Source organism: Oncorhynchus kisutch, linkage group LG6, assembly GCF_002021735.2.
Source record: "Oncorhynchus kisutch isolate 150728-3 linkage group LG6, Okis_V2, whole genome shotgun sequence".
Classification (NCBI taxonomy): Eukaryota; Metazoa; Chordata; class Actinopteri; order Salmoniformes; family Salmonidae; genus Oncorhynchus; species Oncorhynchus kisutch.
In genome coordinates this window covers 84,342,461-84,358,964 of record NC_034179.2, presented here as the reverse complement: position 1 = coordinate 84,358,964, position 16,504 = coordinate 84,342,461, and the positions used below count along the sequence as shown (strand labels likewise).

The 16,504-nt window shown below is 43.6% G+C and overlaps 1 protein-coding gene across 6 annotated transcripts; it reads left to right on the top strand.

The window, feature by feature from the left end:
• Positions 1 to 1,862: 1,862 nt before the first annotated feature.
• Positions 1,863 to 16,051, top strand: LOC109893574 (pyridoxal-dependent decarboxylase domain-containing protein 1). Of its 6 annotated transcripts, none has more exons than XM_031828049.1 (24): positions 1,863 to 2,070; positions 3,455 to 3,531; positions 3,696 to 3,764; positions 3,904 to 3,984; positions 4,559 to 4,705; positions 4,783 to 4,972; positions 5,126 to 5,194; positions 7,913 to 7,991; positions 8,482 to 8,566; positions 8,677 to 8,725; positions 8,854 to 8,955; positions 9,170 to 9,295; positions 9,403 to 9,453; positions 10,137 to 10,217; positions 11,109 to 11,169; positions 11,386 to 11,456; positions 11,531 to 11,636; positions 11,940 to 12,111; positions 12,299 to 12,417; positions 12,566 to 12,687; positions 12,871 to 12,963; positions 13,084 to 13,180; positions 13,267 to 13,365; positions 13,516 to 16,051. In XM_031828049.1, the coding sequence occupies exons 2-24, from the start codon at positions 3,455 to 3,457 to the stop codon at positions 13,794 to 13,796; spliced, it is 2,427 nt and encodes an 808-aa protein (XP_031683909.1). In that variant the 5' UTR covers positions 1,863 to 2,070; the 3' UTR covers positions 13,797 to 16,051. The 6 variants fall into 6 exon arrangements, with proteins under 6 accessions (XP_031683909.1, XP_031683911.1, XP_031683908.1 ...); XM_031828051.1 differs by lacking the exon at positions 10,137 to 10,217 and adding an exon at positions 9,771 to 9,815; XM_031828048.1 differs by having other exon boundaries at positions 4,556 to 4,705.
• Positions 16,052 to 16,504: the final 453 nt, after the last annotated feature.

The following is a 16,504-nucleotide window of genomic DNA, read 5'->3' as shown; positions in this document are numbered from 1 at the left end:
TAAATACACTCAAAGACACAAACCCCACACACACATGCATATTGACGCCCCACATACACACACTGCACATACACTGCTTCTACTCTGTTATTATCTATCTTGATTGCCTAGTCACTTTTACCCCAACCTAAATATACATACACTATACAGTGCATTCAGAAAGTATTCAGACCCCTTGACTTTTTCCACATTTTGCTACGATACAGCCTTATTCTAAAATAGATGTTTAAAGCATGTTTACCTCCTCAATCTACACACAATACCCCATAATGACAAAGCATAAACAGTTTTTTATTTTGCAAATGTATTACAAATAAAAAACTGAAAAATGACATTTATATAAATATTCAGACCCTTTACTCAGTACTTTGTTGAAGCACTTTTGACAGCAATTTCAGCTTAGAGGTGGTTATCCTTCTGGAAGGTTTTCCCATCTCCACAGAGGAACTCTGTCAGAGTTACCATCGGGTTCTTGGTCACCACCCTGACCAAGGCCCTTCCCCCCCGATTTCTCAGTTTGGCCGGGCGGCCAGCTCTAGGAACGTCTTGGTGGTTCCAAACTTCTTCCATTTAAGAATGATGGAGGCCACTGTGTTCTTTGGGACCTTCACTTCAATGCTTCATACATTTTTTGGTACCCTTCACCAGATCTGTGCCTCAACACAATCCTGTCTTGGAGCTCTACGGACAATTCCTTCAACCTCATGGCTTGTTTTTTTCTCTGACTTGCACTGTCAACTGTGGGATCTTATATAAATAGGTGTGTGCCTTTCCAAATCATGTCCAATCAATTCAATTTAACACAGGTGGACTCCAATCAAGTTGTAGAAACATCTCAAGGATGATTAATGGAAATGCACCTGAGCTCAATTTTGAGTCTCATAGCAAAAGGTCTGAATACTTCTGTAAATAAGGTATCTGTCTTTTGTATGTAATACATTTTCTAACATTTCAAAAAATCTATCATTATGGGATATTGTATGTAGATTCATGAAGAAAATGAATTAAAAAAATATTTTTGCCATTTTAGAACAAGGCTGTAACGTAGCAAAATGTGGAAAAGGGGAAGGGGTCTGAATACTTTCTGAATGCACTGTATATACCAATGTATGTGGACACCCCATCAAATTAGTAGATTTGGCTTTTTCAGCCACACAGCCACGCAATCTACATAGACAATCATTGGCAGTAGAATGGCCTTACTGGTCAGTGACTTTCAACATGGCACAATCATAAGATGCCACCTTTCCAACAAGTAAGTTCATAACATTTCTTCCCTGCTAGAGCTGCTAAGTTCAACTTTAAGTGCTGTTATTGTGGAAACGTCTGGGAGCAACAACTGGTCAGCCGTAAAGTGGTAGGCCACACAAGCTCACAGAACGGCACAGCCGAGTGCTGAAGCGCGAAGTGCAAGAAATTGTCTGTCCTAAGTTGCAATGCTCACTAACAAGTTCCAAACTGCATATGGAAGCAATGTCAGCACAATAACTGTTCGCCAGGAACGCCATGAACTGAGTTGCCATGGCCGAGCAGCCGCACACAAGCCTAAGATCACCATGCGCAATGCCAAGCATTGGCTGGAATGGTGTAAAGCTCGCCGCCATTGTACACTTGAGCAGTGGAGACGTTTTTTGTCTGTTTCATTCTCCCTTTGAAAACATCCTACTGTCACTGAAATAATCACTTATCTGTCTATGATAGACTGGTGCATTATGCACTAGATGCCCTGCTTTCATCCAAATAGATCATTACTTCAATGAATGGAGGAATTAATTACTAGGCTATTTCAAAGTATTACAGGGACTCAATTTAAAAACCCTGCACTCACTGCCTGCTTGTCAGCTAAGCACCTATCAGCCAATCAAGATACACACAGCACCACATTGGTGGCGTAGCGATACGTCAGCTCTGCCAGCGTGGAATACGGAGCGCCAGTCCAGGAAGTTAACATTTACAGGAGTTAGCTGTTCAGCCGTCAATATAATAATATTCCCCTCGTCCATACAGACTGGATAGGCGGCGTATCCTTTTCTCAAGCTTTTTAACTGTCTGAAGGCACCGCGTTACAAGGTAAGCATAAACGAGCTGTCAATCTCGGTGGGGTCCAAGCGGTAACGCTAGGCAAACTATGGCTAGCAATGCTAGTTAGGCTAACAGCACCAACAGCGGTAAGCCAGCTGTCATTGCTCAGTATTACGCGGAACTAGATTTATTTACTTTATTCACGCAATGCAATGTGGCATTTAACCCTTGCATGTCCTTGTTTTTTCATGGCTTATGTCGTCAATTAAGAAGCTGCCACTTTCCATTCATAAAACAATTTATCATCGTGATGACGATGCTGCTAATTTATTATGGATGGTCACGGATAGCTGATTGACTAGCGCAGTTGCCGCGTTCAAAACATCTGGGAACTCTGAAATCTCCGACTTCATCGACAACTGAGAACGCGACCTTCCGACGCTGTGTTTTAACATTTCAAAAGGTCAATAATCATCGCTTTCAAAACCGGTTTTTGAAACCTGCTGATATGCCCCTTTCCATATCAGCAATAAATATAATAAAAATATACACTTACATTAGCAGTTTTGCACATACCCACAAGATGTGTGTGCCTCCAGTCGACGAACTACACTTTCCACAGTTAAGATTACACACAGATTTGGAGCATGCTAGATGGCTATTTAGTATAGGTGGCCACCTATGTCTTCCGTAAACAAGTAATGCAACTTGGAGATATGGCTGTGTAGTATTTTCATTTGATATGGAAGATACGTTCCTTATGTTTCCAAAGCCGTACGGCAAGTAATGCGTGTTATAGAGCAAGCGTCTGGGCTCTTAAACTCCCCTGGTCAGAACACATTTCAGTAGACAGCCAGAGAGTCATCATGATCACGGATGTTATTTATTGGTTAACAGACATTTACTGAAAGACAAATATCTAGGCAGATCATAAATATATTGAGTGGTATGTTGTAGAAGCAGAAAATCCAGTTTGATGAAATCAGCCAGGTAATCCAACTATCACATAACAGGTGTATCCATAACCACACCCATTATCATTTCAGACAGAAATTAGGGCCTTGAGGCACCACAATAAATGAATAGAAGTTATAGTCAGACTGTATTTACTTTCAACTGCTTCTCCAGTCGCCTGGAATTGGCAAGACTATGGTAGAGTCTGTTACATCATGCTAATGTCAATATTTGACTAATGTTAACAATTCGATTGACCTCTGTCTACTATACCTCTGATCCACCTCAATGTGCAGTCCAATAGGTGACAGAGGAGGGTAGAGGGAGGATTAGTGTTAAATATAAGACTTTAGGGGTGGAGAGAACTGAAAGATGTGTTTTTAGCTAGCCTCTGGCAATGGCTCTGTCTGACCCTGAGATGGAATGAGGTATCCATCTGCTTTAGTGTCTTTTTGCTCAGTCTGACTTCTGACCGTAGATGATGGTCGACCCCACACTCGCTGAAATGGGCAAGAACCTCAACGAGGCCATGAAGATCTTGGAGGATGGCCGAAAGTGAGCTTTTATGAATTGGTGTTTGTTCATAAGGATGTATTGATGAGTATTACACTGGTTGTTAATGACACATCTCTTCGCACATACTGTATGTTAACACAAGTCAGATGCACACACCTGAAGGACTATCTGACGTGTTGGTTTTGTTGTTTGTTTCTCTCCAGTGCATCAGATCCGGATGCAGATAGACGACAGTTCAGCAGGAGTAGTATCCCTGGACCCCTACAGGGAGAGTGAGTACAGTAGATAGCCCTGTTTCTCACTCTCAATCTAGTATCTTTCTCTGTCTCTCTCTCTCTCTCACACATACAAATGTGGATGTTATTTCACAGAAGTAATGAGTTCCCTGTGTGTTTTGTTCCAAACTTCCAGTGGGCAGGATGTGGCCAGTATACTCCAGCTGGTCCAGAATCTCATGCATGAAGATGAGGAGGAAGACAAGCCAAGCCATCGGTAGGTCTGACATTAAAACACCACTACTGAGAGCATATGTCAGTTGGAAGGCCATCTTAGAATTTTCTCATCTGTATAATAAGAATTTCAATGTGAACAATAATAAGTTGTTGATAATATCAATGAAAAATCTATCCGGTTGATTAAAGTTGCAACAGGTAGACTCCGCCAGATCAGAGGCAGAGAAAATGTCTATCTGGCCTCTTGGAGACAGGCCCTTTTTATATTCTAATCAGACAGTACCAAGTGCTGTAAAAAACAGCCCAAGAGGCTTGTAGGAAGTCAAAACAATTTGCAGTGACATTGTCAGCTGCTACAGAATCACACCGTGTTTCACAGAATACAGTACTAATCAGTGTCCTTGTACCTCCAGTCTGGCATCAATCACTATCAACAGAACCTTGCACAAACAGAACGTGAAAACATATAAATATGCTAAGCATTGTGTTAATCACTCTTCACTGTATATGAACTTTATTCATCTTAAATATTCCCAATACAATCAGTATAATACAGTTTATCAACATCACGTCTTTGTGACCTAACTTCCTGTGGGGGTCTTGTCCCCCAGCAGGATGCAGAATGTCGGAGAGCAGGGTCACATGGCGTTGCTAGGACACAGCCTAGCAGCCTACATCTCCGTGCTGGACAGGGAGAGACTCAGGAAGCTGATCACACGCATCGCGTCTGACACAACACTCTGGCTCTGCAGACTCTTCAGGTGTGTGTCTGGGTCTGTCTGTCGAGTGCGTGTGTGTGCTTGTTCCTGATGCTTTGCTAATTTTGATGTCCTGCCAGGTATGAGAGTGGCTCAGCATACTACCATGAAGATGACAGAGAGGGCCTGCTGAAGGTGTGTCGCCTGGTCATCAACACCCGCTATGAGGACTACTCCACAGAGGGCTACACCGTGCTCAACTCCAGACAGCCTGTCATTTACCAGAGCGCCACCTGTAGGCCTGGCCTGGGACAGCACCTCTGCAGCCAAGTAGGCGTAGAAGCAGGCATAGAAACGCATTGCGTGTTCTTACATGAAGACACACAGACAGACCTTTTTGATGTTACTTTAGTGTTATAATAGCAGACATTTCAGAAGTATGTAGATGTAGATTGACTTTAACAGAAATCCTCTCTTCCTCAGCTGGCTCTGCCTCTGTCCAGCCTGTGTACCGTCCCCTGTAACACCATGTTCGGATCCCAGCACCAAATGGTACATCAGCCTCATTTAGATAGGGCTCATACAATGTACACTACATTATCAAAAGTATTTGAACACCTCATTCCAAAATGATGGGCATTAATATGGAGTTGATCCCCCGAATTTGCTACCATAACAGCCTCCACTCTTCTGGGAAGGCTTTCCATTAGATATTGGAACATTGCTGTGGGGACTTGCTTCCATTCAGCCACGAGCATTAGTGAGGTTGGCCACTGATGTTGGGAGATTGGGCCTGGCTCGCAGTCGATTTTCGATGGGGTTGAAGTCAGGGCTCTGTGCAGGCCAGTCACGTTCTTCCACGCCGATCTCGACAAACCATTTCTGTATGGACCTCACTTTGTGCATGGGGGCATTGTCATGCTGAAACCGGAAAGGGCCTTCCCAAAACTGTTGCCACAAAGTAGGAAGCACAGAATCGTCTAGAATGTCGTTGCATGCTGAAGCGTTAAGGTTTCCCTTCACTGGAGCTAAGGGGCCTATCCTGAACCATGAAAAATAGCCCCTGACTATTATTCATCCACCAAACTTTACAGTTGGCACTATGCATTGGAGCAGGTAGCGTGCTCCTGGTATCCTCCAACCCCAGATTTGTCCGTTGGACTGCCAGATGGTGAAGTGTGATTCCTCACCCCAGAGAAGGCGGCGAGCTTTACACCACTCTAGCCGATGCTTGGCATTGCGCATGGTGATCTTAGGCTTGTGTGCGGCTGCTCAGCTATGGAAACCCATTTCATGAAGTTCCTGACGAACAGGTATTGTGCTGGCATTCCATCCAGAGACAGTTTGGAACTTAGTAGTGTGTGTTGCAACCGAGGAAAGATAATTTTTAGGCACTTCAACACTTGGTGGTCCCGTTCTGTGACCTTGTGTGGCCTACCACTCTGCGGCTGAGCTGTTGTTGCTCCTAGACATTTCTACTTCACAATAACAGTACTTACACTTGACCGGGGTAGCTCGAGCAGGGCAGAAATTTGACAAACTGACTTGTTGGAAAGGTGGCATCCCATGACGGTGCCACGTTGAAAGTCACTGAGCTCGATTTTATACACCTGCTAGCAAAAAATAGCCGAATCCACTCATTTGAAGGGGTGTCTACATTCTTTGTGTGTATATACATATATATGTGTGTGTGTATATAAATTCAGCAAAAAAAGAAACGTCCTCTCTGTCAACTGTTTATTTTCAGCAAACTTAACATGTGTAAGTATTTTTATGAACATAACAAGATTCAACAACTGAGACATAAACTGAACAAGTTCCAGAGACATGTGACTAACCAAAATTGAATAATGTGTCCCTGAATAAAGGGGGGGGGGTCAAAATCACTATCTGGTGTGGCCACCAGCTGCATTAAGTACATCTCCTCCTCATGGACTGCACCAGATTTGCCAGTTTTTGCTGTGAGATGTTACCCCACTCTTCCAACAAGGCACCTGCAAGTTCCTGGACATTTCTGGGGGGAATGGCCCTAGCCCTCACCCCCTCTGATCCAACAGGTCCCAGACGTGCTCAATGGGATTGAGATCCGGGCTCTTCGCTGGCCATGGCAGAACACTGACATTCCTGTCTTGCAGGAAATCACGCACAGAACGAGCAGTATGGCTGGTGGCATCGTCATGCTGGAGGGTCATGTCAGAATGAGCCTGCAGGAAGGGTAAAACATGAGGGAGGAGGATGTCTTCCCTGTAACGCACAGTGTTGAGATTTCCTGCAATGACAACAAGCTCAGTCCGATGATAATGTGACCCCCCCCTCCCCAGACCATGATGTACCCTCCACCTCCAAATCGGTACCACTCCAGAGTACAGGCCTCGGTGCAACACTCATTCCTTTGATGATAAATGTGAATCCGACCATCACACCTGGTGAGACAAAACCGTGACTCGTCAGGGAAGAGCACTTTTTTCCGGTCCTGTCTGGTCCAGCGACAGTGGGTTTGTGACCATAGGTGACGGTGATGTCTGGTGAGGACCTGCCTTACAACAGGCCTACAAGCCATCTGTCCAGCCTCTCTCAGCCTATTGGGGACAGTCTGAGCACTGATGGAGGTGTTGTGTGTTCCTGGTGTAACTCGGGAAGTTGTTGCCATCCTGTACCTGTCCCGCAGGTGTGATGTTCGGATGTACCGATCCTGTGCAGGTGTTGTTACACGTTGTCTGCCACTGCGATGACGATCAGCTGTCCGTCCTGTCTCCCTGTAGCGCTGTCTTAGGCCTCTCACAGTACGGACATTGCAATTTATTGCCCTGGCCACATCTGCAGTCCTCATGCCTCCTTGCAGCATGCCTAAGGCACGTTCACGCAGATGAGCAGGGACCCTGGGCATCTTTCTTTTGGTGTTTTTCAGAGTCAGTAGAAAGGCCTCTTTAGTGTCCTATATTTTCATAACTGTGACCTTAATTGCCTACCGTCTGTAAGTTGTTAGTGTCTTAACGACTGTTCCACAGGTGCATGTTCATTAATTGTTAATGGTTCATTGAACAAGCATGGGAAAGTGTTTAAACCCTTTACAATGAAGATTTGTGAAGTTATTTGGATTTTTACAAATTATCTTTGAAAGACAGGGTCCTGAAAAAGGGACATTTCTTTTTTTTGTTGAGTTTATGTATTTAGGACACTGGGGTGCCTGTATGTGTACTACCTACCATACTACCCAGATTTTTAAATTGAAAACAATATCTTTCTCCATGGGTGTTTTGCTGTTTGCAGGACATTGCCTTGCTGGACAAGCTGATCAGAGAGGATGTGGAGACTGGGAAGCTTCCATTGCTGTTGATCGCCAACGCTGGTCAGTGGGGAATTCTATCACCTTTTTAATACAAGAAATGGCAGAGAACACACTCTTAAAAGTGTTTTATTTTCTCCAAGGTTGTGCTTATTGAAAAACCTAGCATGGTGACACACTTAAAAAAAAATGTTACCTTAATTTTACTAGTCAGTTAAGAACAAACTTATTTTTTACAATAATGGCCTACCAAAAGGTCTTCCTGTGGGGATGGGGGCTGGGATAAAAATAAAATGTGTTTATGTATGTGTACACACATCACAACAAGAGACAACGCAACACGGAGACAGACCTAAGACAACAACGCAGCATGGTAGCAACACACACAGTTTTACACTCTAAAGTGAAACAATGTTTACCCCTTGACCAACCAGGATGTTATTGTATGACTTACCTGGTCAAATAAAGGTTAAATCAACATGTCAATCACTGACTTATTGACCAAGACGTACTGCAGAGTGACTCAGAGCGTACTCACTGCCTGTCTTCCCAGGCACCCCTGGGGCGGGACACACAGACAAGCTGGGCCGTCTAAAGGAGCTGTGTGAACAGTATGGCATGTGGCTCCACATAGAAGGGTGGGTAACAACATTACACATACTTGTAATACTTGTAATATGTCTTTAACCAACCATATTGGAGGGGTTTGTAAATGCTTTATAACTGCCTGGTCTTTTCTGTCTCTCAGGGTCAACTTGGCCACCCTGGCTCTGTGGGAGGTCTCCTCCCCCGTTACGGTACGTATAGGATATGCTCTCCCATTCTGTGACCCTCAGAACTTTAAATGAATACACTGTAAGATGCCTGTATAGTACGGTAATGTAATATGTTTACTATGTATCTTTGCCCCCTCCACTGTCCCCAGGCGGCCACCAGGAGTGACAGTATGACCCTGACCCTGGGTCCCTGGCTGGGCCTGCCTGCTGTCCCAGCTGTCACCCTCTACAGACACGAGGACCCAGCCCTGGTACGCTTTCTCCCTCCTGTTCTCTTCTTTGGTATCCCCTCTTAACTCTCTCCCTGTCTGTAGCTGTAGGGCCTTTAAACTTGCATCCTTCCTTCTTGCCTCCCTTGAAGTTACTAGAGATCTGATATGATTTGATTAGTGTAAACTATGTGGTGTAATCTTTGGTTTCATCTATCCATTTGAGTTCTCTCTCTCTCTCTCTCTCCCGTCTTAGTCTCTGGCAGCTGGTTTGACCTCCAGTCAGCCAGTAGAGAAGCTGCGTGCCCTGCCTCTCTGGCTCTCCCTGCAGTACCTGGGCCATGATGGGATAGTGGAGAAGATTAGACACGCTGTAGAGCTCGTAAGTACCTTGGGTTAGTAATTACCATGTGGGTTAGCGATCTGTATTCATTTCTATCACCTTACTGCTAACAAACTGACCTGTGTTGTATCTCTTTTTGTCTGTAGAGCCAACAGCTTCTGGAGAAACTGAAGACTCTGGCTTCCATAAAGACTTCAGTAGGTCCACAACTTGCTGTTTAACTATCTACTACTATTAATGTGTGTGGAAAGCATTTATGCATTGAGGCTGTTCTAAGCAGTCATAAGCTGTTTATTGTATTTAATAACGCACTATGGGTGTTAACGAAGGCACTATAAAGCCATTATACGTAGGGGGGGTCATATGATGAAGACTCCCAATAATATGAGCTTTTGCTTGTTGAGTTTTAAGATACGATAACTTAAGAAAACAATCATAAGATCACACTCCACTCTAACACATAACACACAGCTATAAAGATGCGGGCATCTGACGTCTGTTTTGTCATCATCAGGATGAGCTTGACTCTGAGATCTCTTTCGTCGATGCTTTGACTATGGTAAAGAAACAGCACTGAGCCTCGCTAACAGAGACCTCCGTCATACTGTCGCTAAATGAAGACCTTGTTCACAGGCATCAGCTCTGAGCAGATAGTGACCTTTGTATAATCTGAAACAGAGTGTGAATATGATTGGCACGTAGATTTTGAGATCATTGGAACGGTGCAGTAACTGCTGAAGTTGATCTGGTGAACAAGCAGAGTGTGTGGGTCTGGTTACTGTGTTGATCGTGGCTTTGAGTACCGTTTGTTGTAGTGAGTGTCGTGTGTAGGAAGTGTGTATACTGTGGATAGTGAGCTGTTGGGTTGCCTTGGTTACAGGGTGTGGTGTCTCTCTCTCGGATCCCGCCGATCTCAGGGGGCTCTCTACGGGACTTGCTGGGCTCTCTCATTCTGTCTATTGTAGGTGGGACCAACCCTCTTTTCCCTGCCTGCTCCCCCCTTTCTTTCTCTGTTTCACTCTGTACCTTACCATGTTTGTCTACCTGAATGCCCTGAAAGGCACTGTGTTTGAGACACAGCTCAAATCGAGGGCACTCATTTGCTAAAACTGCAATCAGTCCACTCCTGGTTCCTGTCCAATCATCACTACAGGCATGTTTTAGGCACAGCAGAGAATGTCCTGTCCCCTCACCACCACATCTTCACAGGACCCTGATGACTCTAAAGTTGAACTTTGGCCCAGGCGTCATCAAAGATGGACCTCACTGTGTTTACTACCCTGTTAGGGTACAACAGTAACAATCCAACATGTCACTTCAACCTGTCAATCCTGCTATGGGTACTGGGTAGTACATACCCTTACTGTGAATTGTTAGAGGTGGGGAGAAATTACCAGAAGGAAAGTAGTATTTTCTGTGCTGAGATTTTCTCCAAAACGAACATTTACCCAACTCAATTATTTTTATGTACAAAGTATACACAGTACATACGATATAATGGTCAGTTGTGGATTTATCGTAGGTTGTAAGAGTTAGTCATGTATATAAAGTCCATGGAAAACACAGACATGTCCATTGTGAATGGAAGTCATTTATGCCCAAACATTTTTTTTTTTTTTAAGCTGCATGATTTAACAATCTCCATGCAGACCACTTTGACTGCTCAAACAGAGGATGTGTGTCACAAACCCAGGCATCTCCATAGCATCACATCACACAGCTTCTCCGGCCCATTCTCACACAGTACACCTGTTTGCATGTTAATGACAACAGAGTTTTTTAAAGGTCAACGGTTATGATCCTGAATGTGTGGAACCTCACCTGTGTGTCTCTCACCTTTCCTGTGCTGCAGGTGGAGGATGAGCTCAACTCTCCAGTAGTAGTGTTCAGGTTCTCCCAGGAGACCAGTGCAGGTGAGTGGTTAACACTACTCTTCCTGTTCCAACACATTTTCCTCAACTAACCAGGAACTCTTATTCAGCTGCATCCAACTTACTTTAGATGCAATGTGTTCATTCAAATTATGTAATAATGCATTCAAATGAGTATCATGTAAATGTACTATGGGTTTGAATTTGGTATGTTATATGTAATAGGTCATAATGCTATGCCCTCTTCCCTCTACTCAGAATCCAGTGGTGGTTCTGTGGAGGGCTACTTTGCTGGAGAGAGAGAAGTGCTAGATTCCCTCAACAGATGGGTGAGCATTTGTATACATGTGTAATGGGTGAGACAATGTTGGTTGGTTGGTTGATTGATTGTGTCTGCCTGTAGCTGTGTGAGCGGTTGGCACAGCTGGTGCCCGCCAGCGGGGTAGACATAGTGGATTTGGAGGACGAGGGCACCTGTGTCCGCTTCACCCCTCTTATGACCGCCGCAGGTAACACACACACACACACACACACACACACACACACACACACACACACACACACACACACTCACCTGTAAGACACACACGCATCATAAAGAAAGGCACACACTCACCTGTAAAATAAACATTCACATGTAAGACATGTAAGACACACACTCACCTGTTAGACATAAATAATTTGTATTACACACACTCACCTGTACAGTTAATGAAGAACAACTGATCATTGTCAGTCAGGCACAACTCTCCTTTTGTTGACCCTGTAGCTGTTGACCTCTGAACTCTGCCCTCTGACCTGTTCCCTCCCAGCCCTGGGGACCCAGAGGAGTGACGTGGATCTGCTGGTGGAGCGGTTGACTGAGCTGGTTCCTGTGCTGAACTGTACGCTGCGTCTCAGACTGGACTTCAGAGAGGAGGTGTACCGCCACTCTGCCCTCAGTTACATAGAAGACCTCAGCTGGCCTGGCCTGGGAGCCGTCAGGTAGGAATATACTGTTATTCATTCAGTATTTATATCATTAGTAGCTATTTAATTACCATTTTACCATGCCATTTCATAGGAAATACGTGGCAATTTCTGTATAGTAAAATAATGTGCAACTGCAACCAAAATGTTTTGTGTAAAGCAATGTGACTTGTCTACAAAATGATTGTGTGTATCCACTCAGGTATGAGCCGAGGGTTGAGGAGCTGACCGACAGTAAAAGAAAGCTGGAGGTGGAGAAGATCAACAGTGAGCTGCTGGTGAAACTAGGGGATCTGGATGCAGACCTCATCTTCTCCACCGGTCAGTACTGTGCCTGTCCACAGCACAGAGCTCCTTTTATCACATCTGACACTCAAGGTTTCATTCTTCCCCTCAATTCAAGGAATGATTCAGACCTGGTTCTGATTCTGCCTGCTTTACCTCTTAACTTCTCTCCCTCCATCCTCAGGCCTGGAGTTCGGACCCGAGAAGGACTGCATATTTATTGGCATGGCAACGGAGGACCTAGACGTGGCAGAGCTAGTGGATACGATAGCCGCCCTGGGGAGGGACATAGAGGAGAACGGCAGGGTAAAGCTATCTCCTTCTACTCTGTTTACCTACAGTCTGTCACTTCCTCCAACATGGCTGGTACTTCCAGATTATATAGATTTTTGATGATAAAATTTAATAAAGAATCTATGCAATACTACAATCCTATTGCATTGATTGAGTTGTAAAGGACTATTTTCTTCTGTCCCATCTTGTCACTAGCTATTAGAGAACATGACAGAGGTGGTGAGGAAAGGCATCCAGGAGGCAGAGCTCCAGCTCCAGAAAGACAACCAGGACAAACTCATGGAGGAGGTGTGTGTGTATCGTTTTTGTATATATATGATATTAATCAATGCTTTGTATACGTGCACATTTTATTGACTGATTTGTATAAAAAAATTTTGCACCATCATCTCTCTCTCTCTCTCTCAGGGTGTGTTGAGACAGATTCCTCTGGTCGGCTCCGTGTTGAACTGGTTCTCTCCGTTCCAGAGCACTGTGAAGGGCAGAACCTTTAACCTGGCTGCAGGTACACAACTGTGTGTGTGTGCCTGCTCATAGGTTGCTCCTGTACATCTGCATTCCGATGGTATATTAAGTGACTGTTTCCCATAGGTTCCCTGGACTCCACAGAGCCCACCTACTCCATGAAGGCCCAGACAGGTGGGCTGGCATCGCCAGAAACCCCTACCTCCTCTGCCAAGAGACTGCCGGGTATGGTCTCACAGAATCTATAGATGGGATATTCTTGTTTTTTCGCAGTCATTCTCTTTTAAAATCAAGGGACAACTTATTTATTAAAAATACTGGAAATCTTAGACTACTATTTTCTGGTTCCTCCTCCTTTTCCTCCTCCACTTGCAGGACAGAGGCTGTTCCGGCGCGAGGGTGCGGGGGGCTCTGACTCCCACAGTGAGACCAGTTCCGTGGGCCAGGCTGAGGATTTCTCCAGGGAGAGGTTCCCACAACCCACCACACCGTCCCCTGTCCCAGACGAGGCAGTTTCCGTGGTCCCTGAGAGCCCAGAGACCCCCCAGGTGCCGGCTGAACCCGAGCCCACGCAGGAGAACGGTGAGTTTGGTACACAAGAGGAGGAGAGACAGCCTGATGGCCAGGACGCACCAGTGGAGGAGACAGGCAGATAGGACAGCCCTCAGAGCAGGGTTATTTGAAACCAGCTCTGAAAGGTTCCAGGCCAGTCCAGCAGGTGTTGCAGAGCAGGGATTCATTCCGTTCTCAAATAATTCTCCCTTGCCTCTTTTCTTGACAACTGTCTCCTTATAGATCTAAAGGGACTGGAAACTGTGATGAGAGATAATTAGACAGCAAAGGCATCACTTAGCCTACCAGAAGGGTAGGGAGTGCTTTTGTCATTGTATCTCTACTTTATTCTTTCTTTCCAGTCCCTTGATGACTGGGAGAGGTCAAGGACAAAGGGAAGGAACCAGGTTTTCAGAATGGAATCCAGACTTAGTCTCTAGGGTTGTGTCTGACTGTCTGAGGACTCGATCATTGTGGGTTAATAAATAACTATGTAGGAGTAGGACCTAAGAACTCTGGTCAAGCAGGAACGACACCTGAGGCAGGGAGTCAAAGGTGAAGGGTCGTCTGAGGACTTCCTGGTTCATGGCCTCCACTACTTCAGTCGGTCTTGTCATGGCCCGGAGGTAAAACAGCTTATATGCAAGCCAAGTAACAAGTGACTAACACTGGAAATAAAACCATTTTATTTTGTATGTAATGTATGCACACCTATTTCTACCCACTCAATCACCATCATGATCAGTAAAACCAGATCTATATAGAGTGAAATGTAGTAGAAAAATGAAAGCATACTGTGATATGAATTGAATGAGAGAATACACCCACCCACCTGCTTCTGATCTTTAAACACACCCACAGTATATGTGCACTACCCCAATAGACCCTCCACGGTTTGTCAAACACCCTCCTGTTAATTTTTTCACATACTTTGGTCTGATTGGTGTATGTTTTTTTTAAACAATATAAATGTGTATGGGTTTAATAATATGACCAATGGGGCTAACATTTCCTTACATTCACAAGCAAAGTCTTGCTTTACATGCATTCTGAGGAAATAGTTTTGGGTTTTTTTTTGCCCAAAAATATAGTGGCTGTAAGTTATGTTGATGTTTCCTGTGAGAAAGACATACTGTAGCTATTATAATGCCTAGACTGATGATAGCATATTTGCAGGTTAAAGGATTTGGTTTCAATGCAGGGCTGTTTAAAAAAAAATATATATATATATTCCATTTGTTCTGTCCATTTATTACTGCACTACCTTATTTAATGTTGCACAGTATTTGTTAATCAACTTTTTCAATTCATGTATTTTTAAATTCTCAATAACAGTCTATAATTTGTTACAATAACTACTTTGATGAAGAATTATGATTCCTGACTTGAAATGACACAACAATATTTCCATCCTGCTTCCATTATAATCTCTGATTTCACATACCTTTTCTCTAAGCCCTTTGTCAAGGATCCAGTTTTATGTTCCTTCTATACCATTGTCTTCAAAAGAGAGAAGTTATGTAGAGAATTGAACTATTCTCGACCTACAGCTCTAAGGGGGTTTACGACATGTTTTGTACACAGTTGTAATTATTGAAATGATAGGTGTTACATTCTTGTTGTCCAATCATATTTCTGCTATGTAGTCATACAAATTGGGAGAACTTTAATGACCTAGGCTGTCAGTAGACTACTGACATTACAATGACTTTCAAATGTGATGAATCATTTGCTTATAAAACTGCTTTTGTATCCACTGTACAACACTGTGCCGTTAGACATTTTTCTATCCAAAGCAGACAGAATGGAATGAGCTTCTACTTTTAAGTTTTTCTTAACTTAGGATGTGCACTTAACTTGAAAATACAACCATAATTGTTGTCTTCTGAATTGATACTATAAAGATGAGCTTGGTTCACTGTACTCTGTTATAATTTCCATTTGTTGTATATCTGTTTAATGTCATAAGGCTTTGTTATTATGTCTTTATCACCTTACTTTGAGGACATTGTTTTCATGTTCATTAAACATGTCTGTACATGTTACTTTTTATTCCGCTCATAATCAGCAATTCTGGTGCAATAATCTGCTCATAGCAAAGGAGAAACATAACTGATATTTGTTGAAACAGGAGCGTTGTTTTTGATACACCATTAATTTAGTTTTCTGAAGTGAAAATATTTAATAGATGTTTTAAGGACATAGGTGGTTGAAGTACTGCGCTAGTCTCATTGAATGAAGTGCAATGCCTGTTTCTCAAAGATGTCTGAAAAAACACTGGTCAAATGTAATTTCATGGGATGGAAAGAGGGATGTATTGAAGAATCCAATCAGCTTGATTAAAACATAATCTAAAACAGTTTTGTGTCATCAGTCATTTGCAGGGACTCTTGAATTTACAAGTCGAAGGTGTTAATCAAATTGTTAGTTCCCAATTTATCAGTAATTCCACATCATTAAAATCCAGATTTAGTACCAGTGTCAGGTTGATGTGTTTCTCCCTGTCAGAAATATCCTATGGAATCAGTATGGGGAATTAAAGAACCCAAATACACACTGCAATGCTCAAACTTTTTCCTCAATGTTTCGCCCTGCCTTCGTTGATGCACCGGTTTGTGCTGCTGGATATTGTGCTAGACATTGTCTCTCCCTAGTGGCAAAACTAGTACTTTGCACCAAGGCCTCAGCTGAACCTCAGCAGTGTCCTTACAGAACAAAATTATAAACGCAACATGTAAAATGTTGGTTTCATGAGCTGAAACAAAAGATCCCACGAATTATCCATACGCACAAAAAGCTTAACTCTCAAATG